This window comes from Cetorhinus maximus, chromosome 11, assembly GCF_964194155.1.
Source record: "Cetorhinus maximus chromosome 11, sCetMax3.hap1.1, whole genome shotgun sequence".
NCBI classification, from domain to species: domain Eukaryota; kingdom Metazoa; phylum Chordata; class Chondrichthyes; order Lamniformes; family Cetorhinidae; genus Cetorhinus; species Cetorhinus maximus.
Genome location: NC_135889.1, coordinates 104579738 through 104598412, shown reverse-complemented (window position 1 = coordinate 104598412; position 18675 = coordinate 104579738). Strand labels below are relative to the sequence as shown.

Below are 18675 nucleotides of genomic sequence, written 5' to 3'. Positions count from 1 at the left end.
TATATGTTGTACTTTGAGTTGTCACTTTTTCTGCTTGCCACCCTTCTGAGTTTTGTAGTTTTGTATGTATGGTTTACTCAGGGGTAGTTAAGCAGTGGGGAGATGATGGGACAGGAGACTGGGGTGGAGGAAGCTGCAGCAGAAGAAAATAGGGAGCAGCAAAGAGAGAGGGAGCAGAATGAAGGTAGTGAGCCATCATTAATTCTCCTCCCGTGACTTTTTACTAAGGGGCATATTGTAATTCTATGCTAGCATTTATAATACAAGTGCGGAAAGAGTGTTAAGATTCCCCAGCCAGTTTTGGGAAAGTCCTTTCAGGATCCTGCACACAGGAAATTCCAGAACCTGTTCTCATCTGCAGCAGGGCTGGCAGTAATATGAATTCCTTCATAGAGCAGGGAAGGAGCAGAACTAGAACAGGACGCTAGAAGGTCCATGAATCCTTAAACCCAATTCACAGGAAAATAACTTGTTCTTTTCTGTAGCCCTCCCACCACATCTAGAAATTGGCAACCCATAGATGATAAATACTCCAGGGAATAGCTTTTGTTCTCAGTCGGCTCCTTATGCAAATGCCTGCAATTAGTTACTATTGATTGCTTGCTACAAAAGCAAAATGCTACGGATGCTAGAAATACTCAGCAGATCAGACAGTAGCTATGGAGAGAGAAACAGAGTTAACCTCACCTTTCATTAGAATTCCTGCTTCTGATTCCCATTGTCTGTGTTACAGGAATCATGTTCATCGCCCGAAAAGAAAATGCTTTAACAGGCTTTTCTTTCTGTCATACCGTAAGTTGTTATTTGTACAAAAGCTCAGTTCGATTGGTAACACTCTGGGCCAATGGTTGGTGAATTCAAGCTCCAAATCAGGACTTGAGACAGTTTAGATTGCTACTTCTGAGGGAGGGAATCCACTGACAGAAGGTCCATTGAATGAGATTTGGCAGATGTAAGAAATCTCATGGCACTATTTAAAAATGAGAAGCAAAAAGACCGGGTCAAGATTCTTCTCTGAAGGTAAAGCACCAAGAGTATTGTGGGATGTTGCTGAGACAGAATGGCTGCTGCTTTTGGACAAATAATAAGTCATTGCAGTCCAAAATTAATTTATTGTGTAAAATGTTTTTCTTTTGTTCTTTATTTAAAACAGGGGATACCATCCTCAGATACAGAGCGTGACTTCAAATCATAATTACCCGTTATTACAATTTAATCTTTTGGTCACAAAGGAGTAGGGTACCACTAGCCAGTGCTCGCATATTGTTTACAAACAGCCAAAATCTACCTTCAACCATAACATATTACGCATGTTATCTGTTTCAGTTAAATAGCTAGAAATGCTATTGTTATTTGTTTTTATGGCTTAATTATAGTTTCTCCATTTTGTTCCGTCCTATCGCCAAGAACAGCTTTATCTTGTGTAGAAGAAATTTACTTCTGACAACTACCATCCGCCATGTTATCATCATAGAATTAGCCTTAAATCATAAATAGCAATTGCAGTCATTGAAGTGGGGAGGGAAGGATACACTGTTAGCAGTTTTGAGAAATTTGTACAAAATGTCTGCAAAGTTACCATGGAAAATCTGTATTTCCGCTCCTCTGATTTTATCCAGCCATTTGCCAATTCAAACAGACCAAGAAGATCTCGAAGTCAATCTATAGTCTTTCCTGAGTTAATTGATTCACACCTGGGCTGCTTTTAGGGGAAAGATGTAATTGGCTTCAGTGCACCAGCAGTAAAAGTGGAGAAAAATGGTCAAGCTTTCTGTTCCAGATCACTGTCCAGTAGCTCCTACTGGAAGTGCATGAACATCAGGTAAGAATGGCTGTTGATAATTCACGACTGAATAGCTTGCAGGCACATACTGTCAAGGTTTCGACAAGGGTGCTATAAGGCAAATGGTGTCCATGCATCTTGCAAATTGATCAACACTTTCAGGAGAAGATAGAAAAATTGATTCAGAATTAAAAAAAAGGAAATCTGTATTTATCTTCATGTGATCTTCGTCATTTGACCCTTAACAGTCATTGATCCAAGCTCAGTAGTTTATTGCAACAACAATTTCTCACATCAGCTCAGCTCCAAATACAGTCTTTGTGATGTCAGAGGACAAAATGACAGCATGCACCTGTCACCTGCTGTGCAAATATCTGGGAATATTTTGAAGAAGACACTTGTTTTTCCAAAGTCCAAAAGTGGCATCGGTCAATATGGCTGATGCGCATTAGAAAAATCAACTTCACTTGCCTCTGGTTGCTTTTTATCATACCAAGAGAATAACTAGCAGTGCTACTGTGATCCAGGGTATGCTCAACATCCTATTGTTGGCAGATGAAGAAAACCTGTGGGGCTTTTTAACCACGAGCACTGCATTTGTGTGGTTCGTTGGCACTTCGATGTTGCAGATCATCCCTTCACAACAGGAAGTGCACTCCTGGAACAAAAACAAAATACTTCCTGATTAAATATTTCCACTGAAGTTGCATCCACCTCCAATTACAGACTTCTAGTGCATGCATAAGAACCATCTGTTCCTAGTGGCATTCATTCACTGCTTACAGTTCTACAGTGTTTGTGCCTATCTACCTGGTCTCTACTCTCTCTTTCGGATTCCCTTCAAACTACCAAGATAAAATCAAAGGCTGAAGTGTACAAGCTGGTCTAATTAAAGTCTATTGAGAAAATTGTCAGAAACAAACTCAGTTTCTCTAAATTGCATCTATTCATAATTGGTCAAAAGAGTTCTACCTCATTCTGGCAACACTAAGTATAGAAAAGCCAGTGATACATTTAGAGCATTTGGCAACTAAAATGTAGACAACAAAAAGTTTTAAATCTGAATCCACTAAGCAATCAAGCAGTTTCTACCACCTACAAGATGCACTGTAGCAACTCACTAAGGCTCCTGCTATCATCTAGAAGGACAAAGGCAGCAGATACATGGGAACACCACCACCTAGAAGTTCCTCTCCAAACCACTCACCATCCTGACTTGGGAATATAATTGCCGTTCCTTCACTGTCGCTGGGCCAAAATCCTGGAACTCCCTTCCTAACAGCACTGTGGGTGTACCTACACCATGTGGACTGCGGAGGCTCAAGAAGGCAGCTCACCGCCACCTTCTCAAAGGCAATTAGGGATGGGCAATAAATGCTGGCCTAGCCAAGGACACTATCATCCCATGAAAGATTTAAAAATATATCAACAGCTTTATGGCACCTTTTTAAAAAAAAATTGATATTCCTGTTCAGGCCAAGATGAAGTTTATTTTTTTATTTCATTTATGCAGGGAACACTGGTGAAATGCCATTAGTTCATACATGGTGCCTTTGGTTATATACTTAAAAGAATCCTACAGCACAAAAAGAGACTATTCAGCCCATTATGCCTGTGCCAGCACTTACCATATGACCAAACTTCCTGATGTGATGGCAGCCAACTGAATAACATTCCTCCTTTGAAACACATCTTTTCGAGACTGATTCACTCCTACCATGGCTTGTAAATCTGTGGACTGTAAGGCAATACTCTGTATCTGTGCCATAAAAAGACAAAAATTAAGATTTAGACTATTTTGCCATTTACAAACCACTTGGAAGCCATAAAAACAAGTCATCCAAAATTTCTCAGGGATTTTTTTCCACTATATAGTAGCCATAAAAAATATATAGTGCTCGTAAAGTGTAAATTCCTAACTTTGGTCCTTTTAGGCAAATAAAGTGCAGCCTAATACAGAAATGGAATGGCAATTACTACCCTAATACCTGGTTAAAGCTGTAACAAAGTCTCAAAGTCACATACCTTTATACTTTGGTCACCACATTTTCTGCATTTTTCTTCATTAGGTATTTATCTTACAAAAGTGTTCTCTATCTTTTGACAGCTTTTCATACTTGTCATTCTCCGATATAAACCCGCAGAGTAGTTCCCATTATTCAGTATTTACAGAGTTTCTGTATGTGATATTGATATAATGAGGCTTCTGTCAGGGTTAATTTGAAGCATTAACATTTTACATTGCTTCATATATCATGTGCAATTAAATTATCACCGAAAGCATTCACTAAGCTACTCTTGTTCTCTTCTCTGCCAATTTTCTTCCCTTCCCTCTCAACATCGTTTCGTGCTTGCTAAGCTATGTGTCTGCTACCACACTCCAGTTTTTTTTTTAAGATGAGCTATGACAATGAGTGTCGGAAGGCATTTCTACTTTAGGGGCTGGGATTGAACTTGAGCCCATCTTCACCTGAAACTTTCACATGCGTAGGCTGCTTCCACTTTGCCAGGGGCACTGAGGCAATTTCTATTATAGAATTTTACAGCACGGAAGGAGAACTTTCCGTTCATTGCACCTGTGCCAACTCTTTGAAGGAATTATCCAATTTGTCCCCCTCCCCCCGCTCTTTTCCCGGAAGACTGTCATGGTGCAATAAGACATCTCATTGGCTGGATTAGTAGTTTAGTACCCCTTCAGGCATCCCATCTGAATTCAGTTAACTCAGCACAAACCAAACCTGCGATCTTCCTTTGAACATAAGAAATAGGAGAAGAAATGGACCATATGGCTGCTTGAGCCTTCTCCGCCATTTAAAGTGATCACTGCCTCAACTCACTTTCCCGCCCTCTCTGCATACCCCTTGATTCCCTGAGAGATCAAAAATCTGTCTATCTCAGCATTCACAACCCTCTAGGGTACAGAATTCCCGAGATTCACAATTCTTTGGGTGAAGAGATTTCTCATCTCAGTCCTAAAGGATCATCTTCTTATCCTGAGACTGTGCCCCTGTGTTCCAGATTCCCCAGCCAGGGAAACAACCATAAGACCATAAGACATAGGAGCAGAAATTAGGCCATTCGGCCCATCGAGTCTGCTCCACCATTCAATCATGGCTGATAAGTTTCTCAACCCCATTCTCCTGCCTTCTCCCCATAGCCTTTGATCCCCTTACCAATCAAGAACCTATCTACCTCGGTATTAAATACACTCAATGACCTGGCCTCCACAGCCTTCTGTGGCAATGAATTCCATAGATTCATCACTTTCTGGCTAAAGAAGTTTCTCCTCATCTCTGTTCTAAAAGGTCTTACCTTTACTCTGAGGCTGTGCCCTCGGGTCCTAGTCTGTCCTACTAATGGAAACATCTTCCCCACGTCCACTCTATCCAGGCCTTTCAGTATTCTGTAAGTTTCAATCAGATTCCCCCTCATCCTTCTAAACTCCATCGAGTTTAAACAACCTCTCAGTATCTACCTGTCAAACCCCATTTAAAATGTTTCATGTTTCAATGAGTTCACCGCTAATGCTCTTCTGAACTTCAGAGAGTACAGGTCCAATTTATTCATCCGCTCATTATAGGACAAGTCTCTCATCCCAGGGATCAATTTATTGAACCTGTGCTGTACTACTTCCAAGGCAATTATATCCTTCCTGGGGTATCTTAGAGATAGTGTAATTAGACAGGGGCAATTAGTAACCTCAGAGTAAAAGAAAGCAAAACATGAACATAATACAACTGAATTTGATATTAAGTTTGAGAGCTTCATATTTGAGATCAAAACAAGAATCTTAACCAAAGCTTATTACATTGATTAAATCTCTATCGTCTACTTCCTACCTGTAGGAAACTCGTTCGAGTTACCAACAGTCACAGATTGCAACTCTTTTCGAGTACAATCACAGTTCTTGGTTTCCGGGAGTGGGACATGAACCCACAACCCTCTGATTCAAAGGCGAGGGTGCTATGAACTGAGCCACAGCTGACACCTTAACCAAAGCTTATTACATCGATTTGAGGGAAAAGCAGGATAGATTTGATGCATGGAATCCAGTGCTGGGGCATGGCTAAATTCACTACAGCAAACTATTCTTTTCTAGTCATGGTAGCCAATTGCCAGAAAATACCGCTCCATGGATAATGTTAATAAAGACTAATAAAAATTAATGAAAAATCAGACCAGATGTGATGAGAAGAAAAAGATACACAGATGTAAAAGTTACAGTAATGGTAAACAAGAAGTGATTCTTGGGTAACTTGGAACTTCCCTTCTCCTGTATTTGTCATGAAGCTATTAATAGATATAATATCATTGGAAAATATTTTTCTTTTAAAATAGAGGTTTAGTCTATGGGTGGGTCTTAATTGGATTAAAGCCAGCTAGCTAGTCTGGGTGCTTTGATGTGTACTAGTTTTGATATGTAAGAGAGATAGCGTGCATTTGCATTTTTTGAATAGAGCATTCAAGAAGTGGGGTGAAAACTGACACCTATCTAGCGGATACCAAGCCATATGTTTGTATTACTAATAAAATTGGTACTGTGAAATGGGTTTTATTGTTAGGGAGGTTTAGTTCAGAGGTTGGTGATACAATGAGAATTTACATTCAATGGGTGGTGGTAGGTATAACTTCAGTAGTTTTCGGGTGTGCAGGGCAGAGGCAATGTGAGATCAAAAGACAGCTGTAAGCCTCCAATTAACTCCACAGGAATCAAAGTGAAAAGAACCTCATTTTAAATTCGTAAGGTGAAAATGCTTTGCTTGGTGTTCGGTTAAGTCTATGGGTTGCTGTTGCCTTAATGGAGATTAGTTTGGGAATTTGTTAGAAGTTATGATAGTAGTAATCTGAAGCTATGTGTATATATATTTTAACCTGTGTAAATTAATAAAATGTTTCATTTAGTTTAATGTAAAACCTTAGAGAGCTGGTGGTCTGACTCATGAATTTAGAGGCGTATCTCAAACATAACACTTAAAATGATAGGTTATGATAGTTGTTTAAAGTTTCCCTCTGGGATTTTTTAAATAACTCAGCTTTACCGACTACATCGGTCATAACATATTATTTTAGACATTCCCCCACCCCACTTTTAATAGATCTTTCAGGATAAGATGAGTACATTGGTGTACAAATATCGCATGTCACTGTAAATCAGAGCTCAAGTTCCACCCCTCACATAAAAGTCAAGGGCGAGCCCCCCTCTGCATGGCAGGCTCACACCGCAGCCATTAAACGGCCAATAGCCCTTTAATCAGCTACAGGCAGGACATCTGCCCCTCACTAAGTGGAAGTCCCACCTCAGAGAGCTGCCAGCCAATCAGAGGGCCGGTAACTCTCATGTCCCAGCACTGCCACCGGGAGTGGTGGCCACTGCTGGGATTGCAGCGAAAGCAAAAGGAAGCAAAAGGAGCCGAGATGCAAGGTGAGTCTAGGACCAGGCTGGCAGGAAGCAGCAAAGGGGTGGGGGCATGGTTGGCAAGGGCAAAGAGGGAAGAATTCTTTGGGGATTTGGGTTTGTGTCTTGTGGATGAGGGTGCGTTTGATAGGCACAGGGCACCCATCAAGGAGGCCATCCCCCCTCCCCCTTGCCTGGCCACAAAGGGCTGGGCATTTGGTAAAATCCCATTGGCAGCGGGAGGAGGCTCTTCAGTACCCATTAATTGGCCACTTAAGGGCTTCAAGTAACCCGCAAGTGAATGGGCTGCCTGGTGCCTACCCAGCCACTGGTATAATTGCAGCTGGGATGGGTGGGGTTAGGTAGATGCCAGGAACAGCACTGCCGGCATGGCTCCCAATATTACAGCCCCCACCTTGTCTGCCATTCTACCCCCAGAGGGCTGTAAAATTCTAGCCAATTAAGACCTCTTCTCGTCTTTGTTGAAATTTTACCAGTGACAGGGGACCCTTCTTCAAGTGGGGAGGCCACCAGCTAAACCCTGGTGATCTAGTGATGGGCTCTAGGGGAAGGCAGATTCCTTTTTGAGCATTCTTTGCCCCCTCCCCCCCCACCTACCCATAGGGGCCCCCGAGGGGCAATGGCCATTCCTGCGGCATAGTCATGCATGCTGTCAGTGACCTAAGGTCTTGCCTGATTGCCCTGGTGACCCTATATCCAATTTACCTGTCTTCCAGGGCACATAGTTGCCCCCTCATCCTCCAGGTGCTCCAGGATCCATCAGTGACAGTGCTGAGCCTCTGCCCCTGTGATGGGGCTGGCAGCTCTTGGGGTGGACCATCATCTTTAAGGCAGCCCCAGTGTCAGCCACTCAATTGGCTGCTGCTGACAAAATTCAGCCCCTGGTCCTGCCACCCATTGAAGCAAGCTCACACTTTGCTCCCATTTCATCTCCAGCAGTGGAACCCATGCCACGTCCAAAAATTCCCAGCCATAGATCCAAACAGGACAGAAGGTCATTAAATAACACTGGAAGATACCTGAATGCATATCTGCCCTGATTTTCTTTGAATTGGGAACTGGTGAAATGTATACAATTAATGTCTATAAGATCTGAAGAAAAACACCAATAAATGATTTTTAGAAAGGCCAATCACCATTAATTAAAGGGACACTGCTAGATAAGGCTTTAGAATGATTTTGTCCTCAAATGTTCAGTTGAAAATGTGACGTGTGCATAATAAATAGTACTAGAATTTAAAATAAAAACATACTGAGGTGACTAGTCTCCTACTAGAGACTACTACTGAGACTAGTCTCAGGTTGGAGCCTGCCATCTTTTTGCACAGCAACATACTAAAACATATTTGTTTAGCCTCACTTCCTTGCATCCCATGGTTTTATTGAGTAATACGGGATCATTTGGTGATGAGGCATCACATTTCAATCCTTAGCTTTAAACACATAAGGGTGGAAATGACTGTTAGTGATGACATACAAAGACCATGCTTGTATCAAATTCCTCCTTCCACTATTTAAGTGGGGGCGGGGGTGCGGATGTTAAAATATATGGGTCAGTGCCTGAGGGGAATGTGATAGGATGATGTTAAGCCATCATACAATTACATAACTGTAATAGCCAAACATTATGTTATACTGCCCCCTCTGCTGCGGAGGTGTAAATAAAGTTGTTCAATAATGGCTGCCTGTTGCTGGACATGTGTTGGTCTTAACCAGTGCAATACAAAACAATCACCAACACTAATTAGAGTAAAGATGGGATCTTTGGATGCTATATTAGTTCTCTGCTGTTAAGTTATATAATTAATTCTAAAGATTTTCAATTAAGTTACAAGCAAGATAGTCTTATTCTATTTTTTTTGAAGATTTATTCACTTCCCATTTAAAAGCCATGATGGTTTCTGCCTCCACAGAGCTTTCTGAATGATTTATGTAGCTTTAGCGCGAGCTCTCTGCGTTGTAGAGGTGGGGTTATTTGCTGGGTTGACAGCCCACCAGGACCGAGGAGGCTAGCGGTGCACACCCTGATCCGATTTTCAAAGACTCACAGTTCTGCCACCAGAGGGCCAAGACAAAAAGCTGACAAATAATCAGCTTCAGCAGGAGCCAAGACTAAAAAAATAAGGAACTTAATCCTGCCTGGGATTCATTACCTGTCTAAAGATTTATGGCCTTTCAAAAGGCCTCAGCATCAGCTCTTAATGAAATTCCTAGGATAAGTACATGGCACTGAGAAAGGGACAGTAAATTATATTAATAGGGTGAGATGAATAAATAGACTGAGTGGGAAGGGGCACAACTTGAACTTAAACACTGAATGGCCTGTGTCCTGTGCTATAGATTCTTTGGCCAGAATTTTGAGGTTGGCAGGCGGACATGGTCAGTGAGCCCAGAAGTGGTCAGGAAATAGCCCTCTGCTTACCTTCGGTACCCGACCGCGATTTCACACTGGCGGGCCAATTAAGGCCTGCCAAGTGTGAACGGCAGCTCCCCAATGGTGGGGAAGGGGCGGGCGGGGGCCTATCGGCCACGGCTCCAATGGCAACCCAGCGGCTGGTTTAAAACCGGCAGTCAGGCCCTGGAAGGCTGTCGGCGATGAAGACATGTTAGGTGTTGTCAGCAGGAGAGCAAAAATTATTGATACAAATGCGGCTGCAGACGTCAGGCGGGAGGGCAGGTCAGGTGGGCACTCGGCCCCCTGTTTTTCGGATGTGTGCCTCGCGGTCCTCCTGGAGGAGGTGGCTGCCAGGAGGGGCAACCATGTCCCCAGGGATGGAAGGAGGAGGCCACCGCACCTTACAGAAGGAGCTTGGGATGATGTGGCAGTCCTGGTCAGCAGCCATGATGTTGTGTGGCGCACCTGGGTCCAGTGCTGCAAGAGGTTTAATGACCTGCTGCACTCAGAAAGGGTGAGTGCAGTGTTGACATGGATCAATGTGTTGAAGTGTTAAGGGCTGGACGTCCCCCAGTGGAGCTCAGGGGTGGTAGAGTCTGAGTGGCAGTTGTCAATGACGCTGGAGCTGGCCAAGGGGGTGAGCCCTGGCTGCTTGGCCTGAGTGCCTTGCAGCTCGAGGGCCGTGACTCTGATGTGCCCTGCAAGGTGCTTCTCAGCTGGGGTTGGCCAGGCTGCAATGGCGCTGTAGGTAGAGAGTGGACTAATCAATGCTCCGCTGTCCTTTCAGGAGAAGACGACCCATAACAGTATTGAGAGGTCATGGACAGGCGGAGGCCCCCCCAAACCTCCTAATCCTAACCAGATACGAGCAGGACGCCCTGGAGCTGGAGAGTCAGCATGCACCTCGGACAACCGGCCACAGAGAAACTGTGGCGTCAGACAAAGGTAAGAGCACAGTGCACAGAGGTGAGAGACTCGGATATGCAAACATTCTAGTGTAGTCTTATTATTGATGACAGCCTCAAAACTGGAGCCCCCTTTGATCATTGAAAGACAATGGCACCATGATGTAGATCTCCATTGTCTCACCAGAGTGCCTGGCATGCACAGTGACAGTGTGATGACTTAAACTAATGACATGTCATTGTACTCCCTTAGGTTTGCCACCATGCACCCAATTGGAGGGCCCCAAAGAGCCACCCCTGACACCAGGGGACCGCCAGGCTCCAGTTGCACCCGTGTCACACCAGCTCTCTGAACCAGGCACCAGCGCAGATACCAGCACCTCAATGGGCATTAGATCTTTGTTCTGAGGAATAGAACCTGGGGTTCCTGGGGTTGTGCTCGGACCTGCAAACCCTCACACAGGCACTGACCTGGCGTGGTCAGTGTCCGTATGGGAGGTAGATGAAGCACCCAGTATCCCAGCTAGGCGCCCGACCATCAGTGGTGAGCAGGGAGGTCCAGAGCGACCACACGTTGGCGCACGAGCTGCCTATCATTTCTGTGGGCTCCTGTCGGGGCGCTCTGGATGACGGCAGCAGCTCCTCCACCCCTCCGACAGTGACTGTGGCATCCGATGAAGCTGCGGTGACTGGGGAAATGCCAGCTGTGGAATTGGCCGCTCCCTCCCAGGCGGGGCCAACACAGGCTCCATGGGCCAGAGGACGACCGCCAAGGTCATCAAGGCCAACAGGACAGCAGAGTCAGCAGGCTGTCTCCAATGCCGGTGCCATCAAGCGAGGGATCACCAAAACATAGCATTCCCAAAAGTAAGTTTGAGCCACCATGAGCACAAGAGGGACTGGTCATGGGTGATCTTATGTTGTGCAATGTTTTGATTATTTTAACTGGTCTGGGGTTGAAGACCAGAGAAGGTTCTATTAATTTATTTTGACTGTCAACATGAGGTAAATTTTCTTTTGTCGTAATGTCCTGAGTATGCTTCACCTTTTTATTTAATATGGTGCAGGGTACGCCAGTATGTAATGCTGGACCTGGGTAGCTCGACCCTTTATTGCACAGGCACTGAGTGGACTTTGGGGTCAAAGGAAAAGGCCATTCCAGACATCAGGGATGAAGGCGGCAGCTCTTATTTGGCAGCCTAGCTGAAGAAGCATTGGATCAAGGCGTCCCTGGTGTCCCTGCCTCCCTGCACCCTCAGCGTTCTCCTCACCCTGCTCCTCCTCTTATGACTCATCTATGGCCTGTGCAGCTGCATCAAGATTCTCTTCCTCCAGTGGGTCCCCCCCTTGCCAGTGCCAGATTGTGGAGAGCGCAGCATGCGACCACTATCAGTGACACCCGCTCTGCGGGGTATTTTAGTGCTCTCTCCATCACCGCCCTTGTTGAGGCATGGCGCCTATTATACCGCTGCTCTGCCTCTGTTCTTGGGTGGCAGAGAGGAGGCATAAGCCACCATTTTAACAGATAGCCCTTGTCACCCAGTTCCCATCCATCCAGTCAGGCTGGAGCGCTGAAGAGCCTCGGAACCTGGGAGTATCTGAGGATGTATGCGTCATGGGAGCTGCCTGGGTACCTTGCACAGACTTGCAGAATCTGCATCCTATGGTCACACACTATGCGCACGTTCATGGAGTAGAATCCCTTCCTGTTGACAAAGGCACCTGGCTGGCACCTTGATGGCCACATGTGTGCAGTCAATTGCACCCTGGATATGGGGGAACCCAGCAATCGCTGCAAAGCCTGTAGCTCGCTCAGCCTGGCTGGCCTTGGCCATACAGAAATGAATGAAAGTCAATACCCACCTGAACAGAGTTTCTGTCACCAGCTTGACGCAGCTATGGACAGCTGATTGGGACACTCCACACAGATTCCCCCACTAACCCCTGGAACGAACCGCAGGCATAGAAGTTGAGGGTCACTCTGACCTTCAGAGCTACTGGCATGGGGTGTCCACCCATGTGGTTGGAAGTGATCTCAGGCCCAATCATCTGACAGATGGAGGTGTCTCCCTTGAGAGGCGGAGCTTCCTTCGGCATTGCACCTCGAACATGTTGAGGTAGCTGCATCGCTGCTTGTAAACCCTGGCAGCAGGATAGTGGGTTCTTCTGCAGCTCCTTCCACCTTGGACTTCCTGCTGGCCCTGCACCCCCTGTGCCTGCGCCTCTCTTCCCACAGGCCGCTGCCCGGGAAGCTGCATTTGGGCACCTGGCCCCCTCTCCCTTCTGCCCCTCTCTTCCTCCTCAGAGGAGGTGCCACCAGCAGAGACCACAATCCCCATTACCAGGGTAACAGATACCTGGGGAGGGTCCACACGGTCTGAATTCTCCAGGGTCCTTGGAGATTCCAAGGAGTCATGAAATGAAGCCTGGAAATGCTAACAATGGAGGCCCGAACAGAGATGAAGCTCCCATATACCAATAAGTCACCAGTAGAAAACTATTTACCAAATTCCTCACTACTCACACTGGCAATGCCGCTAACCCTTTTTATCCCACCCATGGATGAGCTTTTGAAATTGTCGGCTGGCTGCCTGCCCGTTTTGCCCATGCGACGAACACGAAATCGCATGGGCAACAAAAAATTGGCATCAAATGACTTTTTAGTGGCCTTAACTGGCTTCCTAATTAATGGCGGGCGTGGCTCTGGCACTCGCACACACTCACTGAGGGAAATATTGTGCGAGTGCACAGTGACGTCGGGCCGCTCACCCGTCGTCATTGTAGGCTATGTGACGCTCGAGCGTGTTGGGCGCACGCCCACAAGCCAAGTGAAGAATTACATTGGGCAGAATTTTATCTCAGAAACTCCACCAAAGAAGGAAGCTGGTAAATCAAAGAATGACTGAGATGAGCTTTATATTCCGTATTTATTAACTGAATTCAAATTTCACCAGCTGCTGTTGAGGGATTTGAACCCATGTCCCCAGGCACCAGCCTAGACTGCTGGATTATTAGGTCCAGTGATATTACCATTACGCCACCATCTCCCCAAGGTTTTGTGAAGATAATTATTAAAATTATATTAAGTATTTAATATGCAGATTAGAGCAGTTTTAATCTTGCCTCACCTTTGGCATTCCTGAGAGGAAAGGTTGAGTGGAGGGGATAAAAGTATTGTCCAATTTGTACTGGTAGATTTCTCCCATCCCTGACAATAGCACGAGCACCAATGCGTCACTTGACAACTGAAAGTTATGCTACACAGATTTAGGTACATTGGGAGAGACATCTGTCCCATCTATCTCAAACTTCCAACACAGGACTAAAGAAAAAGGTTAAAGTGCAGAACAATAGTTGCTAACAATGAACAACCAATATTTAAATTTCAATTTGAATTATTATTTCCTCCTAAAGCCTAACTAAATATTGTAATAACAATTTCAATGGCTGGCTCAAAGCAAGCATCAGAGCTATACATTATTTTTTGATTACCAGCCTACAAGTTTTTATGTAAAGCTAAATCATTCTGTCACACTGACTGACTATTAAGCCTTTTTTAATGCTTCAGAGGCAAGCAGTTACTGGTATTGAAACAAACTATTTACAAAGAGGGCTTTGGACTATTAATCAGACCATAAGCTGTAAATCTTCCAAAAGAATTGAGCAACCATATCCATTGGGCTACAAGATACTCACATTGAGGACACCATTTGTCTTCAGCCCATCTGTTACACTCATAATTGTCCAAAGCATTGTTGCAAGTAAAGCACTTGAAGCTGTTTGGAAATGGAGTCGCTGTGAAAAAGAGAGAACGTTCAGAAAATTGTGGACAGCTGATCATTCTGTAGAACAGACATGATATCAAGTATGATGATCAGTATCTTAAATAAATACTTTTAGACCTGCACTGAATGAAACACGCCTGTAGTCTTGCATCACTGGGTTGACATCTTCTTTGAAAAAAACACCTTCCCCACACTACAGATGAGAATGAATGGGAAGGCGTGCATTTACACCACACCTGCAGCACTACTGCACAGCAGCTTCCTTTGTATTGCTGCGGCTATGGTGTAAATGCAGCCAAATTTCAGAGAAAGGACCTGATCTGACAACAAAGCTGAGCACAGTGGCATTCCCAGCAGGCAACAGTCTCACTTTTCTTTGTGCCCAGGGTCAGTTTCGATAGGCAACAATGATTTGACTCCACAAAAGGCCATACAGCAGGTGGACATGTAACACCTGTTGTGCCCAAAGGGTTAACACACGAGTGCCATATTTATTTTCACATTTGTAAGGTTTTACAGTGAAATGAAAGTGAATGGGATATAATATATAAAGCATGAACATTCATCAGGAAACTCATCAAGAAAACCCTCACCAATGTAATATATTGCTCCCAAAGTTCAAGATCACCAAGGTCATGTGTCCCTTCATCGCAACATATATAAAAACAAAAAGCTAAAAGCTACTGCGGATGCTGGAAATCCAAAACAAAAACAGAATTACCTGGAAAAACTCAGCAGGTCTGGCAGCATCGGCGGAGAAGAAATCAGTTAACGTTTCGAGCCTTCATGGCCCTTCGGCAGAACTGAGTTCTCAGTTCTGCCGAAGGGCCATGAAGGCTCGAAACGTTAACTGATTTCTTCTCCGCCGCTGCTGCCAGACCTGCTGAGTTTTTCAAGGTAATTCTGTTTTTGTTTTTTCATCGCAACATAGTTTGTTTCATCATTTATAAATAACCCCCGATCCAGACAGATCGATTTCCGTTTTAATTGATATTGAAGAATTTAACGGTAGTTTCACAGTTTCCAGCACTCATGCTTCACAGCGGTAAGAATTAAAAATTAAATCACTTTGTGAATAGTTTAGAAGTAGCATTGATTGCCCCAAACATGTTAGTAATCATGCTAGCCAACTCCTCTTCCTATTCCTTACATTCTTATGTTCAGCCGGATTGATATAGATACACACTGTAATAAGGAAGGAAGTGCTGAACAATTGTGTAAGTAATTGCTGACTCCAACATACACTGTAGGTAAGGACAGGACTTTGCTGCCCATATAGGGGCAGGAATGGGAGGCGGGCAGGCATGGAATATTCTGACGCCAGCTGGTTTGCCGGCTTCCCGCCACTGTCCCGAATTCTGGCTATTTTCTTGAAGGCCAGATCAGGCCTGGAATGCCGATTTGTTAATCGAATGAGAGGCCAATTAAGGCCATTGATCAGGAACTAACTGGAATTTTCCAGTTTTCCTGCGAGTCCCCCCTGCCCCAGTATTGTGAGCACGGTGGATGCCTGGCGGGGGGGCAACCTGCCGCCAGCAGACTGGGCGGCCAGTGCTCCAATATCACTCTGAGGCCCCTCCAACCCTCCTCTACAAAGGTGGTGGCCATTTTTATTTCAAATATTTTGAAAGTGCTGAGAGGGCCCCTCAAGACGGTTGCTTCCTCTCTTTCCCTTACTTGCAATGGCAGGCTGGAGCCCCTTCAGTGCTGGAGGGCCTCCTATTATCGTTAGCTCCCACTATCCTTAACTGGACAATCCCACAAAAAAAAATCAATGTCCGTTTACTGCTCCCGACACTGTGTGGGGTTGAGAGCAGCATTTGACCCTGACATCGCAGACCCAACTCAAAATGGAAAATCCTACCTCAGGTGAAGAACACTCCCCAATGTACGGTTGTCAGATTTACTTACGGGACATTGGTGGCCTCACGTTATGAAAGTTGACATTTCTGGTAAACCCCCGATCCACTAGGTAGATGAGGAGCTGGACAAGGACCACTCTTGTAAGACGGTGAGTTATGAGCATAGTATCTATAATATCATTAAGGATTAGCACCAGCTGCACCTGTAAGAACAAGAAAACATGGCATCGTAATGGAGCTAATTGCTGCAAAATAAGAAACAAACTTCTCAAAAATTAATACTGCTGTGTGGCCCCATTTTCTATTTTGCTCCTTCTTTCCTTTCCACCACAGCACCCCCCCCCAACACAAAGAGCCAACCTTTCAGACACCTCCACAGACACTGGCGATACCATCCCTTAGTGTGCTTGATACCCTGGCATGGGGCTTGCTCCCTGCCCACCTAACATGATGATCAAGCTGTGCCTGTCAAACCCACCCATCCTTGGAGGTAGATTGTTGAATATCAAGGCACAAGTCCAGCATACTCTTATTATAGCCATCAGGCCAATCTTGTTAATATTTTGATTACCTGTATTAAAGCTCACAAATATTGTAATGCTGGGAGTGTCTGGCATGAGCAAGCATTGCCTATTGGAAGTGAGAGGCTTTGAAATGATTACAAAGTAAAATGACAATTAATTTTTTCCAATATTACAACTTTGTGGACCATCCAAATCAGTTATCAGAAATCTAAGTACAGTCAAACCTACATATATTGGACACAGAGGGTGAAAATTAATGCCCTTCCCATGGCAGGTTTGGTGGTGGGTGGCATTTAATCAGGCAGGGCGATGGTGGGTGAGGACCTTGCCACCTTCCTGTCACTGCCCCAGTTAAGTCCCTGATGGGAAGGCCAATGCACAGCCTTCCTGCTCCAGTGTCAATTGAAGCCCTTAAGTGGGCAATTAATGAGTCAGTGTATTCACCCAGCAGAAGGGACTTGCCTAACAGGGACCCCGAAAAGCAATCCCTGTTGGGGCTGCTTGCGTGTTCCTTGTGGGGGGAACATTCAAAGTGATCAAGGGAACCTGCATCAGGAAGGGGAGAGCCACCCCCTGTGACCTTGGTGCCAAGTCCCTACCACCACCATTCTCCTGGGCCTGAGTCCATCGGTGATCTGGTGCAGTACGGGCAGCAGCCACTGCCTCCCCTGATATGCACTTAATTTGGCAGGCCTTACCGAGAAAGGCGATGTGGGGCTCTCGCTGGCTCTCACCCAGTGGGCGGGACCCCCATTGTTTCCATTAAATACTGCCGAGATACGCTGCTTGTGAAAAACTGGACAGCTGCTTAAAATGAACAGAAGCTTGAATTTAGCTTGAATATCAAACCAAATCCACAGCGATCAAGAGTAGATTTATTTCATTCAACAGATGCGAATCCTGCTTTAATCAAACAATTTATATCTACCTTAAGAAGCTGATTCTTCAGTTTGGGTGCCATGATGAGGTGTTGCAAGATGTGTGTGTGTACACACACACACACACACACATATATACACTTTTACACACACACACACATTCAGGCACTTTTACACACATACATACAGACACTTTTCTCACAGACACACACTTTCTCGTTCACACACACAGGACATGAGAAATAAGAGCAGGAATAGGCCATTCAGCCTTTCGAGCCCACTCCGCAAACTCACACACAGACACACACACACATACCTTACAGCTGATCAAAGTGTTTACATTTGTTTTTACTGTTATTTGTCTAAGTTTGCGTGTGGTGGCTGACTTGCTGCTGAGCTGCCACTGAAGGAGGGATAAATCGAGCAAACATGCACAAATCAACCTGTTATAAGGGACTTACATTGTAAATAGTAAAGAGGCTCCTGTTGCTGCCAGCAATTCAGTCACAAATGCTGCATTGTACAGGGAGCACCTGGGGTTCTATGGTCATGTTGAGGTGGGTGAGGGAAAGGGGAGAAGGCATGATATTCAACCAAAAAAAAAACCTGAATCATTGGCACTGTAATTCTCTGACATTGCGAACATGAAACTCATTAAAAATCAATGCTAATTTTGCATTTACAAGCAAGTTTTTAATTTGATTCTAAATCCTTCAAGTTTGCCAATTCCACCCTGATTGTCCAGTATTAAAACAAATAGAGCGGATTCATAAACATGCAGTGAGATCAGCCAGGCTCAATGGCTATTGACTTAGAGGAAGATTTGAAAAGTGTTTCTTGCATTTTACAAATGGACTGATTTTCATTATATTAGTAATAAAATTGGTAGTAATTGGTTAATCCAACCCATCATTATATCTTTGTTCACTGAACATTTCTCATCTATAATTGCAAGTATGCAATAGAATTATAGATGATTCATGACCACATGTTGTTACAATTATGAGGTTTATAAGATGGTTATGTTTATGGAGTGTGCCTTTCTTTAATTTAGGGTAAAATGAAGGAAGGCAGGTGACCTGTTCTGAAACAAAAACAGAATTACCTGGAAAAACTCAGCAGGTCTA

At 44.6% G+C, this 18675-nt stretch overlaps 1 protein-coding gene across 5 annotated transcripts in view; it reads right to left on the bottom strand.

Annotated features, from left to right (window-relative positions):
* Positions 1 to 1123: 1123 nt before the first annotated feature.
* Positions 1124 to 18675, bottom strand: part of lypd6b (LY6/PLAUR domain containing 6B) — a 196288-nt gene continuing 178736 nt past the window's right edge. For all 5 annotated transcript variants that reach the window (XM_078551388.1, XM_078551387.1, XM_078551390.1 and 2 more), the window contains 4 exons: positions 16196 to 16349; positions 14196 to 14294; positions 3412 to 3542; positions 1124 to 2441 (listed from right to left, as the gene is read on the bottom strand). In XM_078551388.1, coding sequence (XP_078407514.1) covers positions 2271 to 2441; positions 3412 to 3542; positions 14196 to 14294; positions 16196 to 16310 — 516 coding nt within the window. In that variant the 5' untranslated portion in view covers positions 16311 to 16349 and the 3' untranslated portion in view covers positions 1124 to 2270. The remainder of the gene's footprint in view (positions 2442 to 3411; positions 3543 to 14195; positions 14295 to 16195; positions 16350 to 18675) is intronic.